We start from the raw sequence: 14,223 nt of genomic DNA, 5'->3' as shown, positions 1-14,223 counted from the left end.
GCTCCGTGTGGTCCTAAACGTTTCGCTCAATTGGGCCGAGGGTAAGGGCTAAGGCATGGTCCAAACTGTTTTTTGTTGATCACATCTGGTCCCGTTTTGACCACTCATTACTCCAAAAGTGAAATGTAGCCACAGTCTAAGGTGTGGGCCTGGAGGGGCAAGGTCCACGATTGATGGACTCAACCACCGTGTGCTTTTGATTTGAGACATTTCGGGTCAGTCCATAATCATTCCTAAACATGCTAGGTTGGATGTAAATCTAAGTACATATATTTATCATTAAGTTAAATTCTCGATTATTTTTACTATAAGTGACTTTTAAAACACATCAAAAATTAATATCGAATAGAATACTATAAAAAAATTATAAATTAGTATATTATTTCGAACTCGAAAAAAAAAAAATTAATTCAAACCTCATACGATTATTTTGAATTTGTCATATCTCGTAACTTTTCAATTACAAAGGAAAAGTTTAATTTTGCATCTTGTTGCTATGCAAATCACATTTTTTTTTTTATGAGAACGACATTTTCATGATAAGGCAACATTTTAAAAAAATAGTTTGAATTATTAAATATGAAAATGTCATTCTTACTTATTAAATTTTTAAAAATAATGAAACTATTCTTGATACCAAACGACTCGAAGAACAACAATCCATCTATGATTATGCCTTCGCCTCTGAATAATCTAGTGTCATATATAAAACATTGATCATAGGGAAAAAAAAATGAAAAGAAAAGGAAAGCTATGACATTCTTAGGTTTCTTGGAAGTGTAGAGAAGCCACAGTGATAGAAGAAGAGAGACGTTAGAATAGGCACAAAATAGAAGGGGTGGGTGAAGAGTTGGAATCTATGGGCGTTGGATTGTAGAAAGATCAATTTGTATAAAATCTACACGAAAGCCGTTTAACTCCTATTTTGGTCAACAAAACAAAGACACACTACCAATACAATCTTTGGTTTCAGACAATCATCTTTTCGAGCAATGAAAAATGGACGAGTACCCTATGATTTGTTAACTTAAATTCGCATTAGTCACAATCTCACCAACCTCAGCAAACATGGCAGCCATCAAATACTTACGTATCTCTTGTTTTCTTCTTCCGGTGAAGTTCTTCCTCATACTCGATGCTGTCTTTATGAAGTTTGTATTTTGCTTGTTCAAGTCTTACTCGATTAGGGGACGAGGGAGAAGTTTGTGGGGGAGGTGAACTGGGATGAACGGTGGGAAGCTAGCTAAGGAAAGGACGTCTGAATATGACTTTCGGTGATTGATAAAGACCTTGATGAAATACGTTTCCACATGCAAAATGAGGTACTGTCTAACATCAAAGCTCGAAGTTAAGGGATTAATGCGAAAGAACATACCAAATACTGCCGAGGATTCGAAAAGGGGAGTTTAATTTTTTAAACCCTGAAATGTTATTTTAATATGTATATGTCACGAGACCATATCTTTTTTCGAAAAAATTAATCTAATAAGGTGTGCAGCGCATATGTTTATGAGCTCTTCAGGATCCTCCGACCATAGAAGCACCCTGTCTAATTATTTTGAAGCTCTTGGCATGATACACGGATACACACATATATAGGATTGTATAGCTATGCTGGAATGCTCATTGGCTGCAATAGAAGCTATGAAAGCAGCTTTTCTCTAATTATGTCTTTAATCAAAATATAGAGAAAAAGACTTGTTCTGTGGCCCCCTGACGCATGCTTGCCTTGGAATTTCAGTACCAAGGTTTCTAGTTTCTGCAACGACTGTTACCATTACTGTTAATGCAGATAGTAAATTATTGTCCACGATTGAATCAATTTGCTTTGGACCTCATTTCAAGACGACAGAACAAGCATTTTTATTGTATCTAAACAGTTCATGTAATGACATCATTCTAACAACATGTTTCGTGGTTTTGTCCAACTATTAACATAACCAAGAAAATATTGCAGGGATATCATATGAGAGAAAAAAAAGGAAGAAAGAAAACAAGGACGCTTGAAATGAGAAAATGGGGAGCTTAGTGTCTAACAACTGTGAGGCAAAACTGACGTTGGCTTCCAATTACAAGCAGAAATGTTGCCAAAGAAACATCACAAACTCTGCAGTTAGCGCAAATAATCCTCTGACTATGTCGTGTAGTTGGTTTGACAAAGGAGATTAATCAATTAAGTTTTACACCCTTATGTTTCAAAATAATTCAGAACGGACTTTCAAACATGACGGAAGAGGGTGATGGAGAAATGACAAGAAACTGTAGCAGCAGCAGCAAACTAGGCCAGGACGAATGCAAATGGTGACTGCGGTGGTGGTGGAGTAGGTACCCTCTTGGCCTTGGGCCGCGAAATGTTGGATGGTGAAGCTCGCTGGGCCCTATGGTGCCACGAATGCGGCTGGTAAGGATTTGGTTGGAGTCGTTTTGACCTGGGAGAAGCATCTCTCCAACCTCATACCTAACCCCCAACAAATCCCCTCCTCTTTGGCTTTTTCCTCTTTTTCTTGCTCTGATCTTGTTAATCAGGTCTGGGAACCGGGCATTTTTCTAGGTTCAAGCTTTTGATTCGTTTCGGATGGTCCCAAATGCTCCAACGTAGACTCGCATTCAACCATTAATTAAATTCCCCGCGTAGCGTGTTTGACAACCAGGGTTTGTAAATTTGAACCATGACAAACGCATCAGAACGTGAGAATAAAATATACTACTTAAAAGATTTGAATCTGCAGGAGTATGCAAACTTCATTTTTAAGTTCGAGTTGACCTTCTGTTCCACTCTATAGAATTACTACTACGACCTTTTTGTAGCTCTGAAATAAACCCATTGTGGATTGTAGTCTTATAGTCCAGATCATGCCATATGTATGTCAAATGACTACATGTGGCATTGACATACGCCATAGTTGGAGAAGAAGATATATTCCTCCAATTCCATGCAAGTTGGAACCTATTGAAAGACATTCGTCATATGTTGTTGAAGGTTGGGTAAACAGATGGTGTGAAAACAGCGCTTTCCAGAAAAGAAAAAAGCAACATACATATTAGTATAAATTTTATGAACTTGATTTCTGATCAAACTTCGTAGTTGTCCAAATTCGACATATGATAAAAATTTATCAAACCGACCAACAAACAACCCAACATCACCCTCCCCCTCTCTTACATTTTTTTTTTTTTGAAAGGGGCCCCCTCTCTTATATTAACCCCTTCTCTTTTCTTCCTTGCAAAGTATCTTCTTGTTTAGTTCCATCTGTTCTGTTGTCTTGGAGGTTCCTTTGCGCAAAGAAACGCTTTCCATCATCTGTCAGGGAAACATATTGCAGTCCCTTTCAGTTTAAGGGACCTGGTCGCCATGGCAAGAATGTTGTTCAAACTTGTTCTATCTCTCTCTCTCTTTGTGTCTTTGATTTTATCATCCAATGCACAAACTTGTGCCAAGTATGCCTTCTCTAGCAACCGCGTCTTCAGGTCATGCACTGATCTTCCTGTCCTGAACTCCTTTCTTCATTATAACTATGACTCGTCAGGAAAGCTTGAGATTGCCTACAGGCACACGGGGATCACTTCGTCCAGATGGGTTGCATGGGCCATAAACCCGACCTCAACAGGCATGGTCGGCTCACAGGCACTTGTTGCCTATCAACAGACCGATGGAAGCATGAGAGTCTACAAATCACCCATCACTCAATACCAAACCCCGCTGCGAGAGGGTGATCTTAGCTTTGACGTCTCGGCCTTATCCGCGACGTATGCAAACAGTGAGATTATCATATTTGCTACCTTGGAACTTTCCAATAATGGCACTACTCTGAACCAAGTGTGGCAAGAAGGTGCCCTCTCTGGGAACACCCCACAGATGCATGCTACTTCTGGCGCCAACGTTCAGTCTATGGGAACCTTGAATCTGGTCTCTGGTGAGGCTGGAGCAGCTGGTGGAGGAAGTTCAAGACTTAGAAAGCGAAACGTAAGTGGATGACCTTCTTTAATGAATACGAACAAAATAGATGTGCTTTACAGACTTCTCTCTTTACTTATCTCTTCTTTTTCCATATATCTGATTATTCAATTTGAATCGGTGTTGCTTAGTTATCTCTAGATTGTCTGTTTTACAATGGATCACTTCTGTTTCTAGGCTGCTCTGCGCTGACTCTGTTTTTGAAATATTTAATCGATTTCATGGTATTCCTTTATTTGTTGTTGACAAGAAAGTTGATTCAGGGGATAAGAAAGTTTCTTCTGTTGATTTACCTAAAGCGTTAAGATCCTGTTCAGATGTAAAATTCACTGATACTTAGAAAAGCAAATTATAAATTGTTACTTTTGGCAATCAAATTTAATCAAACCTGGAGACTTACAGATTCCTTGCAATAAATATCTCAGATTCATGGGGTGTTAAACACAGTCAGTTGGGGTATCCTGATGCCTATCGGTGCTATAATAGCAAGGTACTTGAAGGTATTCAAATCTGCAGATCCTGCATGGTTTTATTTGCACGCTTCTTGTCAGTTCTCAGCATATGTTGTTGGTGTTGCCGGATGGGGTACCGGTCTCAAACTCGGCAGTGAATCTCCTGGCATTCAATATGATGCTCACAGAACCATTGGGATCATCCTTTTCTGTCTTGCAACACTTCAGGTACTCAAAAACACAGATACAAACTCACTGACTGAGTTTGGTAATTGTAGTGTGTACTGACTGAGTTTTCGATTTGGTTTTAGGTATTTGCTTTGCTTCTAAGGCCAAAACCAGACCACAAACTCAGATTCTACTGGAACATCTACCACCATTTGGTGGGATACACTGTCATAATCCTAAGTGTCATCAACATATTCAAGGGATTCGACATCCTGAAACCTGAGAAGAAGTGGAAGAATGCTTACATTGGTGTCATCGTGGCTTTGGCCTTCAATGCTGTCATGTTGGAAGCCTACACATGGTTTGTTGTGGTTAGGAGGAAAAGGTCAGAAAGTGCTGGAAAGATGCCTCATGGCGTCAATGGTGCAAATGGAAATGGGGTTAACAGCCGTGGTGCTAGGCCACAGCAGGCTTAGAAACTTTTGCTTTATGTACCTTCTCTGGCTTTTTTGGGTTTCTCTTGTTTCCTTTTTTCTTTTACTCAGACAGGCATGATGTTACACCCTCAGTTATATTTATGTACGAGATTTTCTGAGGGATTTCAGGATTAGATGTTATTCTTTCATAGACCATAAGTAGTTCTAGGAAACTCTGGTTGTACATTGTATTCTATGTGCTACTGGAGGATACATCTGTCTGTTTCTTTTATACTTTTTCTTACACACTTTTCCTTGTTATATACTTTTATACAGTATACATTTCTTATATACTTATATATGTTTCTCAAACAGCTTGTGCTATAATGCTTGAATCAGACTTCCCTGCAAAATCTTGGAAAAGATGCAAAGATCCTTGCTGGGCATGTATATCATAAGCTCAACAAAAAGTACTATTACCATCCATTAATTCAAGAAAAGCAAATTTATATTGCCAATCATGGAGTTGTCATCTCAAATTGGATTCTACAAAATAATCTGGCACCGTTCAGGGCCACGCCTATTCAAATTCAACAATCTCCCGAAAACAGGTGTCTTTAACTAACCACATGATGATGGTGACAACAAGAACAAAGCAACTTAATATATGATATGAATGTAGATTATCAATGCTGCCTCATTCTGATTGCTGCAAAGCCTTAACAAATGCATCTTTCAGGGATGGATTTGAAGCAGCTACTTGTGGAGCTGTGATGTTGAACTCTTTACCAAACCTGATCGCAAAGTGAAAAACCTTGAAATGGTCAACATAACTATGAACTTCAGGCTTCAACAGATTCTGTATGTTGGTTCTAACATTAGATAAACAAAAACTATTAACATCATACTACAATTTCTAACTCAGATTCAGAAATTTCACATCGCATACTGTGAAAGGCTGCTACTTCTAGCCATTAACTTCTCATCTCACCCTATTAGATTTGGAAGAAAATAGAAAGAGTGCATAGTCGACTATGTTATGTACTTACGGATCATACACAAGGCCTCCAGCTTCTTTAACGATTAAAACACCAGCTGCCACATCCCTGATCATAGAGGCAGACAGAGTCAATCATCTACGAAATACCAAACTTCAAACATCGACACGATTGAAAGCATACCATGGACCCCCATATCCAAGTTCGTAAAACAGGTCAAGCCTTCCACATGCAATTCCACAGAGGTTCAATGCACAGGAACCGCTCATCCGAAGAGATCTCACCTGTTAATCAGAGGAAGTCATTATGGATTTCAACACACTGTAACAAAAGAATGAATCCATGCAGAGTTTTGCTTTTACCTTGAAAAGTAAGCTATTGATTCTATTTGTAGAAGTGTCCACAGTTAACTTATCTCGTTTTGTTCCAGCCTGCTTGAAAGGACAAAATTTAATCAAAACTTACATGCTTGTGAAGACGGACAACTTTATTGTGTCAATTACTCTAACAATATTTGCTAACAACCTGCTAGCAATAATGTGATAATATTTTGTAACACAGGATCGGAAGATGGAGGCAAAATTAAGTTCAGTTTCATCCAACAAACAAAAAATAGTTAGGTTTGAAATTTCAGAACATAAGAATGTTCACACCTCTGTTGCAAGGAGAGACTTCACAAGTTCAGTTTGAGATGATACTGCAAAATTTTAGAACAAAAGAACACAGCTTTTAGAGATTCACTTAGCAGTTGAAAGGAAATTTGAGACCTATATATCAAGAGCATTGGATTCACCTCTTATAGGGGTTCCATTGAGAAAAGCACCTTTTCCAAGTACACCAGTAAAGAGCTGCACAGAAACCAAGTAATGTTTATTTAACATGTAATAGGACAAAAAAAAAAGACACAACTCCAGATTCTGGCAAACTTCGTTATCATAAAAGCAATTCTCACCTCATTCATTATTGGATTGTAAACAACACCAACCGTAGGAACCTTTCCAATTGTAAGACCAATGGAGACACAGACAAAGGGGAACCTACATGGTTGCAACAATAGAAACATCAAAATGACTGAATATATGAGATAAAACACAAGTCACAAGTCGAGGAAAAACTATAACCCATGCACAAAATTAGTTGTTCCATCAAGAGGATCAACTATCCAGGTAGGCTCATCAGTCAGCTCTGATGTACCACAAGCAGCAGTAGTTTCTTCCCCAATGAACTACAATAAAATGGCAATTACAGCAAATCAGAAAAGATGGTTCACTACTGAGACAGCTAGATTGAATTTTCAAGCACAAATTTTGAATCTTGATAGATACATCGTACAGAATTACATAAAAAATGCTAACCTTGTGAGAGGGGTAATGCTGCTTGAGATGATTAAATACAAGATCTTCACATGCCTTGTCAGTCTCCGTAACCAAATCCACCTGAATTTAGATAAATAGAAACTTTGAAAGAAGCCATTTTCAATTCTAAACTGGAAAGTAACAGTTTTTACATTTGTCAGGACTTAAAAGATTCAAAGAGTTAAAAGATGAAATCAACCCAAGAACCTCTAGAAAGATTAGATAACAACATAGTGTCATCTGCTACTCTGGTATTAACCAATGAAAGCATTGGTTGAACCTCCAGTAATCCATCAACATTGATGATTTTAACACCCTTATCATACATGAATTTCATGGCAAGCTAACCAGAGATGGGAAAACTTCAAGTGAAAAACAAAACGTGGTTTAATCAAAATTTGAGAGACACAGAGAGTATAAAAGAAAGACCTGGCCTTTATGCTCCACATGCTTGGTCTGGTAAAACCCTTCACGGATTATCTACAAAATCAGCAAAGAAGAAAGAAAAAGGAAAAAGAATACACGGTAAGAGAATCAAAATGAACAAATCAATGAAGCAAAATGTGAAAAAAGAAAAAAGAAAACGGAATCTTGAATAAACCTCGCTAGCTTTCTTCGCTGCATCGACTGCAGTGGCCAAGAACTCTTGAAAAGAACCTGAAATCCACAGAATTTACAGAACAAGAGATCAAAATCCCCCACAGAAAATGAGCCAGATAAACCCAAAGAAAATCTAAAGAATAATATTTGTAAAAAGTGAAGAGAAAAGAAAACTGGAGGGACCTACCATTGTCAGCCATGTTAAATCGTTTTGTGAAGAGAAAGTGCAAGAAGCGTTGATCAACGATGGATTGGTGGTTCTGGGGTAATAATTGGATTGAAGTTGGAAGAGCTTTTGACGTAGCACATGAAGCAGCAAAGCAATAAACAAGAAGAGACCATGTGTCGGGTTTATATGCACAATTTGCGAGAAACAAATGCCCCCTGGATTTCTCATTCTTTTCTTATTTTATTTTTTACTTTTATCTTTTTCACGTCATCCACGTTATAAGTACCATTCAAACTTAAACATTCCTTTCTAAAATGGCGAATCTACACAGCAGCACGATCGAGAGATATGTCATGTTTTCACTGGTTTTGGTTTGTCTCAACGTGGGGTTTGGTGTTACTTCCCTGTTTCTTAACTAGTGAAGTAAAAACCAAGGCGTATTTATATATTGATGGAACTGAATGAAAGTGCTGCTTAATCATGCCATACATTTTTGATAATATTACTTAGAAAGGACTAGCCTGCTTGACTGTAGATGGGTTGTAAATGTCAATTTCACGTTTTTATTTAAAAAATATATAAAAATTTTTAAAAATCTTATCTTCTATGAGATTCGTAATAATAAATATCCAAAAAAAGAAATTCTAATGAATATGATTCAAAGGGAATTTGGGGCATATGGTGTAGCAACTTTGAAGAATGGAGGTTATTCTAGTCTCGAGACCTGACAGCAGGAGGAGATCCATGGAATATGCCAATGTGCCAAATGACCCAATGTTTGTGCGGGTGCCGTTACTCACTTGATCTCCTCTCTCCTCGTCTCTTTTTTGACTCGTGACGCCAATGAGTTTCACATCACAGAATCACATGACCTTGTTGTGATTGTGAAAAGCCCATATCCATGACTTCCATTACCCTGGCTCCACCTGCATTCTTCATTCTTCACCGACCAACAGTAAATGACCTTACTGTTCTCCTCTTCCAAAAGTTGAAGGCATTAGGCTAATCACTGACCAGGGATTGTAAAAGGTACTGCAAATGGTCCATCAATCTTGCGAAGTTTCCCACAACCTCTGCCCATGGCCCCATGGCGCCTGTCTTATTCTCAACCTTGCCAAAGACTGAAAGGGAACGAGGGCTTTCAGGAAACTTCAACCAAAAAACACCAATGTTGCTGAGCACATTCCTACAGGAGATCTTCCTAATAATTGATGGTGTTTGATTTGATTTGATTTAGGTGATCATTGAGTTTCCATAAGAAAGACAAACAGTTCTTTGTGATTTTATTGATTGCCTCTGAACGACGGGTTCACCTTTCTACATGGAGCTGGAAACTTGTATCGTGGAAAAAGGGATTCTCCCTTGGTTTTGAAAATACAGCCCTTGAATACCAAAGAATTTCAGCCAATCTTGCTTCAAACTTTGAATAATAACATATTATTTGTTTCTTTCTTATTAATTACTAGAAACAACGAGCAAGTTCAGAACACATAACAGCAAGTAACAAGCATTTGAAACCACAAATGCAGAGTTGAATCAAAGTATCTTGATAAATTCATATCATAGAATTATTTAATCTTCCCATTTCATAAACATTATTTTATCTTCCCCACGCTTCACCCTCCCAAAAAAACCAGGAACCTTTGTCTTTCTCCGTCCATAGACGCTTATATCGGGGCATACATCCGAAACATTGAGAAGTACAGATAATGATAAACACAGATTCTAAGAAAGGCTAACAGAAAAGAAGAGCCTTTTTTTACATAGTATGCATCCTTCTAAAAGACTAGGAGAACACTACATATGATTCACAGTCAATTTGTTTTAATAATATTATAAAAAAAAACAGAGAGATTACAGTACACTATAGCTTACTATGGCCGGTCTTTAGGCTCAAGGGCAGCAATTTCTTTCACGACTTGAGCCTTGTCTGCCTCAAACTGTTCGTCCTCTGCAAGACATCAAACAGGAAAACCATAAATAAAGTGCCACATCTAGAAATTTACGACGAAAAACAATGTTATATGTGTTTATTTTTTGTACCTTTATCAGTCTTGAAATCTGCAAACAAACGCAGAAGCTTGCTTTTATTTGCAACAAGTATGCTAACAATGTCTGGAGGCTTATTCTGATTCGCAGCAAACAACTGTAGAAACATAGACAAAAGAATGTAAATAACCAAAGGAAAGAGAGAGCAATTTAATGTTTCAAACAACAAAGCATCTAGATGTTCCCAAGAGGAGAAAGAAATTTGACATGATACCTTGAAAACATGAAAAGCTTCAATTTGGATGCTCTTGCTTGATTCCTGTGAATAAATGAATTCACTATTTAGCCTTTGAAGTTTAATACTTGACCAGAAAAATCGCAATAGTTGCAACCACTGGGATAATGATAGCTATAAGACAGTATTATGCTTAGCATTTACCACCATAAACTAACAAAGAACAATATTTGACAACTTATGCATGACATTTGTGACAATAGCAACTCCTTGTGCGTGCTATTTCATTTTTAAAGCTTCATATAAAACATGCAGGAGGCCAAGTTGGATAGCTTACGTTGTTAGACTAAAATAACATCTAGACATCACACTCAGAAAATTTGATCATTCCAAAATAATGTGGGAGAATGGAACATGAAATCATGAAATCTGGGGAACTATCATACCCGGAGAAGATTCATAAGAATCCTTAAATTATCCCTTGAGCTCACATATCTCGTCATGACAGCTGAATTTGAGCGGTCCAACAAAATATCTCCCAGCAGCTGTAACATTAAGAAAAATGATTAAAAATACTGATCTGAAGTCAAACATATTTAAAGGCACCAAGCTTTTGTTTTAATTAAAAAATAATCACTCCGATGCTCTCTGTTTCTTTTTTATGTCATACCTTGACAGCTTGTCTTCTTGTTATGTAGTTGCTAGATTCCAGCAACTTTGAGTTATAATCTGCAAAAAACTGAAACAACAAACAAGGTTGAGTTCATCCAGCTCTAGTGAATGAAAATTTCCAACACAAAAAGAGGCATGAAGAAGATTTTCAGAGACTCTTAATGTAGCTATTGTAGCATACAATTTAAAACCATGAGACAAAAATATCTAGTCAAATATGAAAGAGCTAATAAAATGATTATAATGGAACAATTTACAGGCTGACAGTAATGGAAAGAGAGAAATAAGTACTCGTAGTAGTCTTGAGCTGACATAATTATTGAAGTACCATGATCACATTTAACAACGAAACATCACAATTTATAATGAAGGAGCAACACCTACCCACTCATAGTTCTTGGAAAGAAATTCAGCTACAGTGGACTTATGCCTTGTCAAGAGCTCCTGTAAGAAAAAAAGACATTAAAGGACACCAGCAGTCAGCACAAAACTCAAAAACCCTAAAGAAAGAAGGGAGGAAGATGAGGAAGCTCATGAGAGGATGACTCAACATCAAACCACAATTTTTTTAAGAAAAAAGACTTGTTAAAATTGAAAAGTAAATCAAGTTCCTACTTCAAAAATTACAGCAAACAACATGCTGTTCTGAAACTCTAAAACTAGATACTAATGACAAATGCAGATTTGGAAGTGCAACAGTCAGAGACAGGCAGAGAAGGAGAGAAAAAAGAGATTATTTTAACATAGTTTGATCAGCAATACTCAACCTTAAAAGTGGCAGCAGCATCAGCAGCAATGTCAAAATTTGGAAGTTGTATATAGTCAAAAAACTTCTTCATGTGCTGTGACTCCAAAACATACCTGTAAATCAAATGAAATGTGACATTAACAACCAATAATATATCTTCAATTAATTTGAAGATTATCTTTTAAAAATTGTTAGGAGGTAAAGCTCTCTATGACATAAAATGTTCAAAAGGAAATAATGGACGAGATTGCCTCTTGTTTGCAAAGATGGTGGAAACACTAGCTGATTAGATAGAGGAACTAGAGATGACTTGGATTTTTCATTAATAATCAAAAAAAGGACAAGAAGTAAAGTCATGAAGGAATAAATTAACTTGGTTGACTATGCACACCTTGCAACAGTCTGATGCCGTATGCATTCTCTCAACATCGCACCATAATGTAAAGCCATGTCTGTGTTTTCATAACTGAATAGACAACATTTAAGAATCAGAAGAAAGTGATAAAATGATGGATTATAAAATAAAGCTCAATATCACAGCCTAATCAATAGATCATATCAATCATATCATCCATATATTAGACATATAGCTCCATTATAAACAAGGCAAATGTTTGGCACGCATGTGATTGGATCAATAAGTAGAATCCAGTAACAGAAGTGCCTACACATTCTCTTTTCCTTAACTAAGAGAAGAAAACAGAATACTGAAAACCATCAGAAACTTATCATCATCTTAGCTCTAGCACCAAGTTCTCTGGACTTGACACAGTGAGAAAAAGAGCAGAGAAACAAAGATCCAAGGTGCTAATAAAGTCATATAGAAAATCAACCTACCAATTATTACATAAATCTTCAACATCCAACGAGAAAAAATAAAATAGAAGAAAAATAGAACAAAGTAATCATAACTTCAGCAAACCTTTTCCGATTGCCACTTACCCTGCTAATAAAATATCCATAAGATCTATGTTTGCTTCCAAGTAATCAGAAGCAATCAACCGTGACTGCACTTGTTGCCTTTGCAAATTTGCAACAACTTGAGTTGCATCTTTCCTCGCCTGCAAACGAAGAAATTTGTCAAATTATCATAGAAACAACAAGGGTGATAAACTTCCACTGCTGCAAGAATAACTCTTGCTAAGGAAAATTTGCATATCTAAACTTTTCCTTGTAAGTTAAGCCATCTAAATTTATAGCCATTTGGTTACCTCTAAGTTCAATTTAGGAAGACAAGTGATCAAGAGCCTTAGCGTGTTCTCTCTGAAGAACTCCTGAGTCAGCTGTGCACAAGCTTCTGAGACTGGCTCAGATTCACTATTTCCATAAAGAATAGACTTTAACTCCCTTATATTTTTACATAATTCGGCCATCTGCATCAAAATGACGATCAAATATAAGGATCAGACACTGCACCTATGCTACCGTCAGTAAATCAAATAACTGAGCAAGCTCTACAAAATCAACACAAATCATTAGCAATATAATCCTATGCTCTGATCAATTGAATTCTTATCCAAGCCAAAATTCCAAAATATTTAGATTAAAAAAAAACGATGCAAATCAACAACGAAAAGAAAAAAGTCGAATAGCAATCAAACCAATCCGAAACAATTTTAATGTGCTTGAACTAAATGTGTTTTAGTAAGCAGACCTTCTCTTCCCGCTTGGATTCACGATTATCGGGGGAGCGGCCGGCATAGATGAGGAGATCACGCGTCTGCCGCACGATATCGACAGGAGTTCGCGGCTTGGACTTGAAAAGCCCCTTCATCTTGGTAGACGACGACTTATCGAGGTGGTTTGCAGTAGCAGCAGTTGTATCAGGTAGAGCAGCCGCTTGCGAAAGCCTCTGCGCGACGGCTCTGCTCGCCGCACCACCTGGCTTCGAAACACAGGTTCCTATTCTTTCAACAAAAACGAAAAAATCCCCTCCCAAACTCCTCACTCTCTCTTAGGGTTTCACTTCCAGTTCTTATTCCTTCCTTTTTTTTTCCTTCAGTTCGGTTTGGCTTTTCTCCGCCGTTTTGATTACTATTAATCCAACGGCTCCGCTCAGCTTCGGGATTTCCCTTTACATGAATCACTCAACTGTTGGTCGTTACTGTTCTTTATCTATACGTGCTGGGGCGGGTTCCGCTGAGTTCTGTTCACGTGGGGACCGACACACTAACTAAAAGACGTCGCTGATTAAATATAACCAATGATATATTGCCACGTAAACCGAAGCGGGACTATTTGGTGATTTGGCTTAGGTCCTATCCTTACTCCTAATTAAGGGCTTTTCCATTTATCCAAACAAACAAATAGTCCTAAGGCTTGACCTTGTAATTCCAACCACTAAAATTAGTACTAAAAACCAAGGATTGGTTTGATTTTTGTTGGATAATAATACCATTTCTTGTTGCTTGATGGATAATGTCCCCGGAGATATAGTACCTATCAAAGAAATGTGAAAAAAATTTG

The 14,223-nt window shown here is 37.5% G+C and overlaps 3 protein-coding genes across 3 annotated transcripts; 1 reads left to right on the top strand and 2 right to left on the bottom strand.

Annotated features, from left to right (window-relative positions):
- Positions 3,059–5,350, top strand: LOC18597289 (cytochrome b561 and DOMON domain-containing protein At4g17280). Its single transcript, XM_018123065.1, has 3 exons — positions 3,059–3,964; positions 4,381–4,635; positions 4,719–5,350. The coding sequence occupies exons 1-3, from the start codon at positions 3,353–3,355 to the stop codon at positions 5,049–5,051; spliced, it is 1,200 nt and encodes a 399-aa protein (XP_017978554.1). The 5' UTR covers positions 3,059–3,352; the 3' UTR covers positions 5,052–5,350.
- On the bottom strand, positions 5,478–8,344 carry LOC18597288 (inositol monophosphatase 3). Its single transcript, XM_007026217.2, has 12 exons — positions 8,132–8,344; positions 7,946–8,001; positions 7,774–7,824; positions 7,345–7,425; positions 7,111–7,214; positions 6,942–7,026; positions 6,783–6,837; positions 6,643–6,686; positions 6,352–6,420; positions 6,173–6,273; positions 6,041–6,097; positions 5,478–5,785 (listed from the first exon to the last, which is right to left on the bottom strand). Exons 1-12 carry the CDS (start codon positions 8,142–8,144, stop codon positions 5,689–5,691), a joined length of 813 nt encoding a protein of 270 aa, XP_007026279.2. The 5' UTR covers positions 8,145–8,344; the 3' UTR covers positions 5,478–5,688.
- On the bottom strand, positions 9,645–14,176 carry LOC18597287 (putative MO25-like protein At5g47540). Its single transcript, XM_018123066.1, has 11 exons — positions 13,412–14,176; positions 12,969–13,130; positions 12,700–12,818; positions 12,149–12,223; positions 11,777–11,870; positions 11,394–11,453; positions 11,008–11,076; positions 10,784–10,882; positions 10,377–10,421; positions 10,157–10,259; positions 9,645–10,064 (listed from the first exon to the last, which is right to left on the bottom strand). The coding sequence occupies exons 1-11, from the start codon at positions 13,529–13,531 to the stop codon at positions 9,988–9,990; spliced, it is 1,023 nt and encodes a 340-aa protein (XP_017978555.1). The 5' UTR covers positions 13,532–14,176; the 3' UTR covers positions 9,645–9,987.

The sequence above is a fragment of the Theobroma cacao genome, chromosome 6 (genome assembly GCF_000208745.1).
Source record: "Theobroma cacao cultivar B97-61/B2 chromosome 6, Criollo_cocoa_genome_V2, whole genome shotgun sequence".
NCBI classification, from domain to species: Eukaryota; Viridiplantae; Streptophyta; class Magnoliopsida; order Malvales; family Malvaceae; genus Theobroma; species Theobroma cacao.
The sequence above is the reverse complement of the archived record's forward strand: the minus strand, read 5'-3'. Positions and strand labels throughout refer to the sequence as shown.

Bases quoted from the DNA above. Each gene is read 5' to 3' on its own strand.
- LOC18597289 (XM_018123065.1), top strand. From the start codon at position 3,353: ATGGCAAGAATGTTGTTCAAACTTGTTCTATCTCTCTCTCTCTTTGTG. The intron at 3,965-4,380 runs GTAAGTGGATGA...TAAATATCTCAG, and splicing joins CAAGACTTAGAAAGCGAAAC to ATTCATGGGGTGTTAAACAC. The intron at 4,636-4,718 runs GTACTCAAAAAC...ATTTGGTTTTAG, and splicing joins TCTGTCTTGCAACACTTCAG to GTATTTGCTTTGCTTCTAAG.
- LOC18597288 (XM_007026217.2), bottom strand. The intron at 7,215-7,344 runs GTTAGCATTTTT...ATTTTATTGTAG, and splicing joins AGCATTACCCCTCTCACAAG to TTCATTGGGGAAGAAACTAC. The intron at 6,274-6,351 runs GTAAAAGCAAAA...TCTGATTAACAG, and splicing joins TCAATAGCTTACTTTTCAAG to GTGAGATCTCTTCGGATGAG.
- LOC18597287 (XM_018123066.1), bottom strand. From the start codon at position 13,531: ATGAAGGGGCTTTTCAAGTCCAAGCCGCGAACTCCTGTCGATATCGTG. The intron at 12,224-12,699 runs GTAAGTGGCAAT...TTGTCTATTCAG, and splicing joins ATGGATATTTTATTAGCAGG to TTATGAAAACACAGACATGG. The intron at 10,422-10,783 runs GTATGATAGTTC...ATTTATTCACAG, and splicing joins TTCTTATGAATCTTCTCCGG to GAATCAAGCAAGAGCATCCA.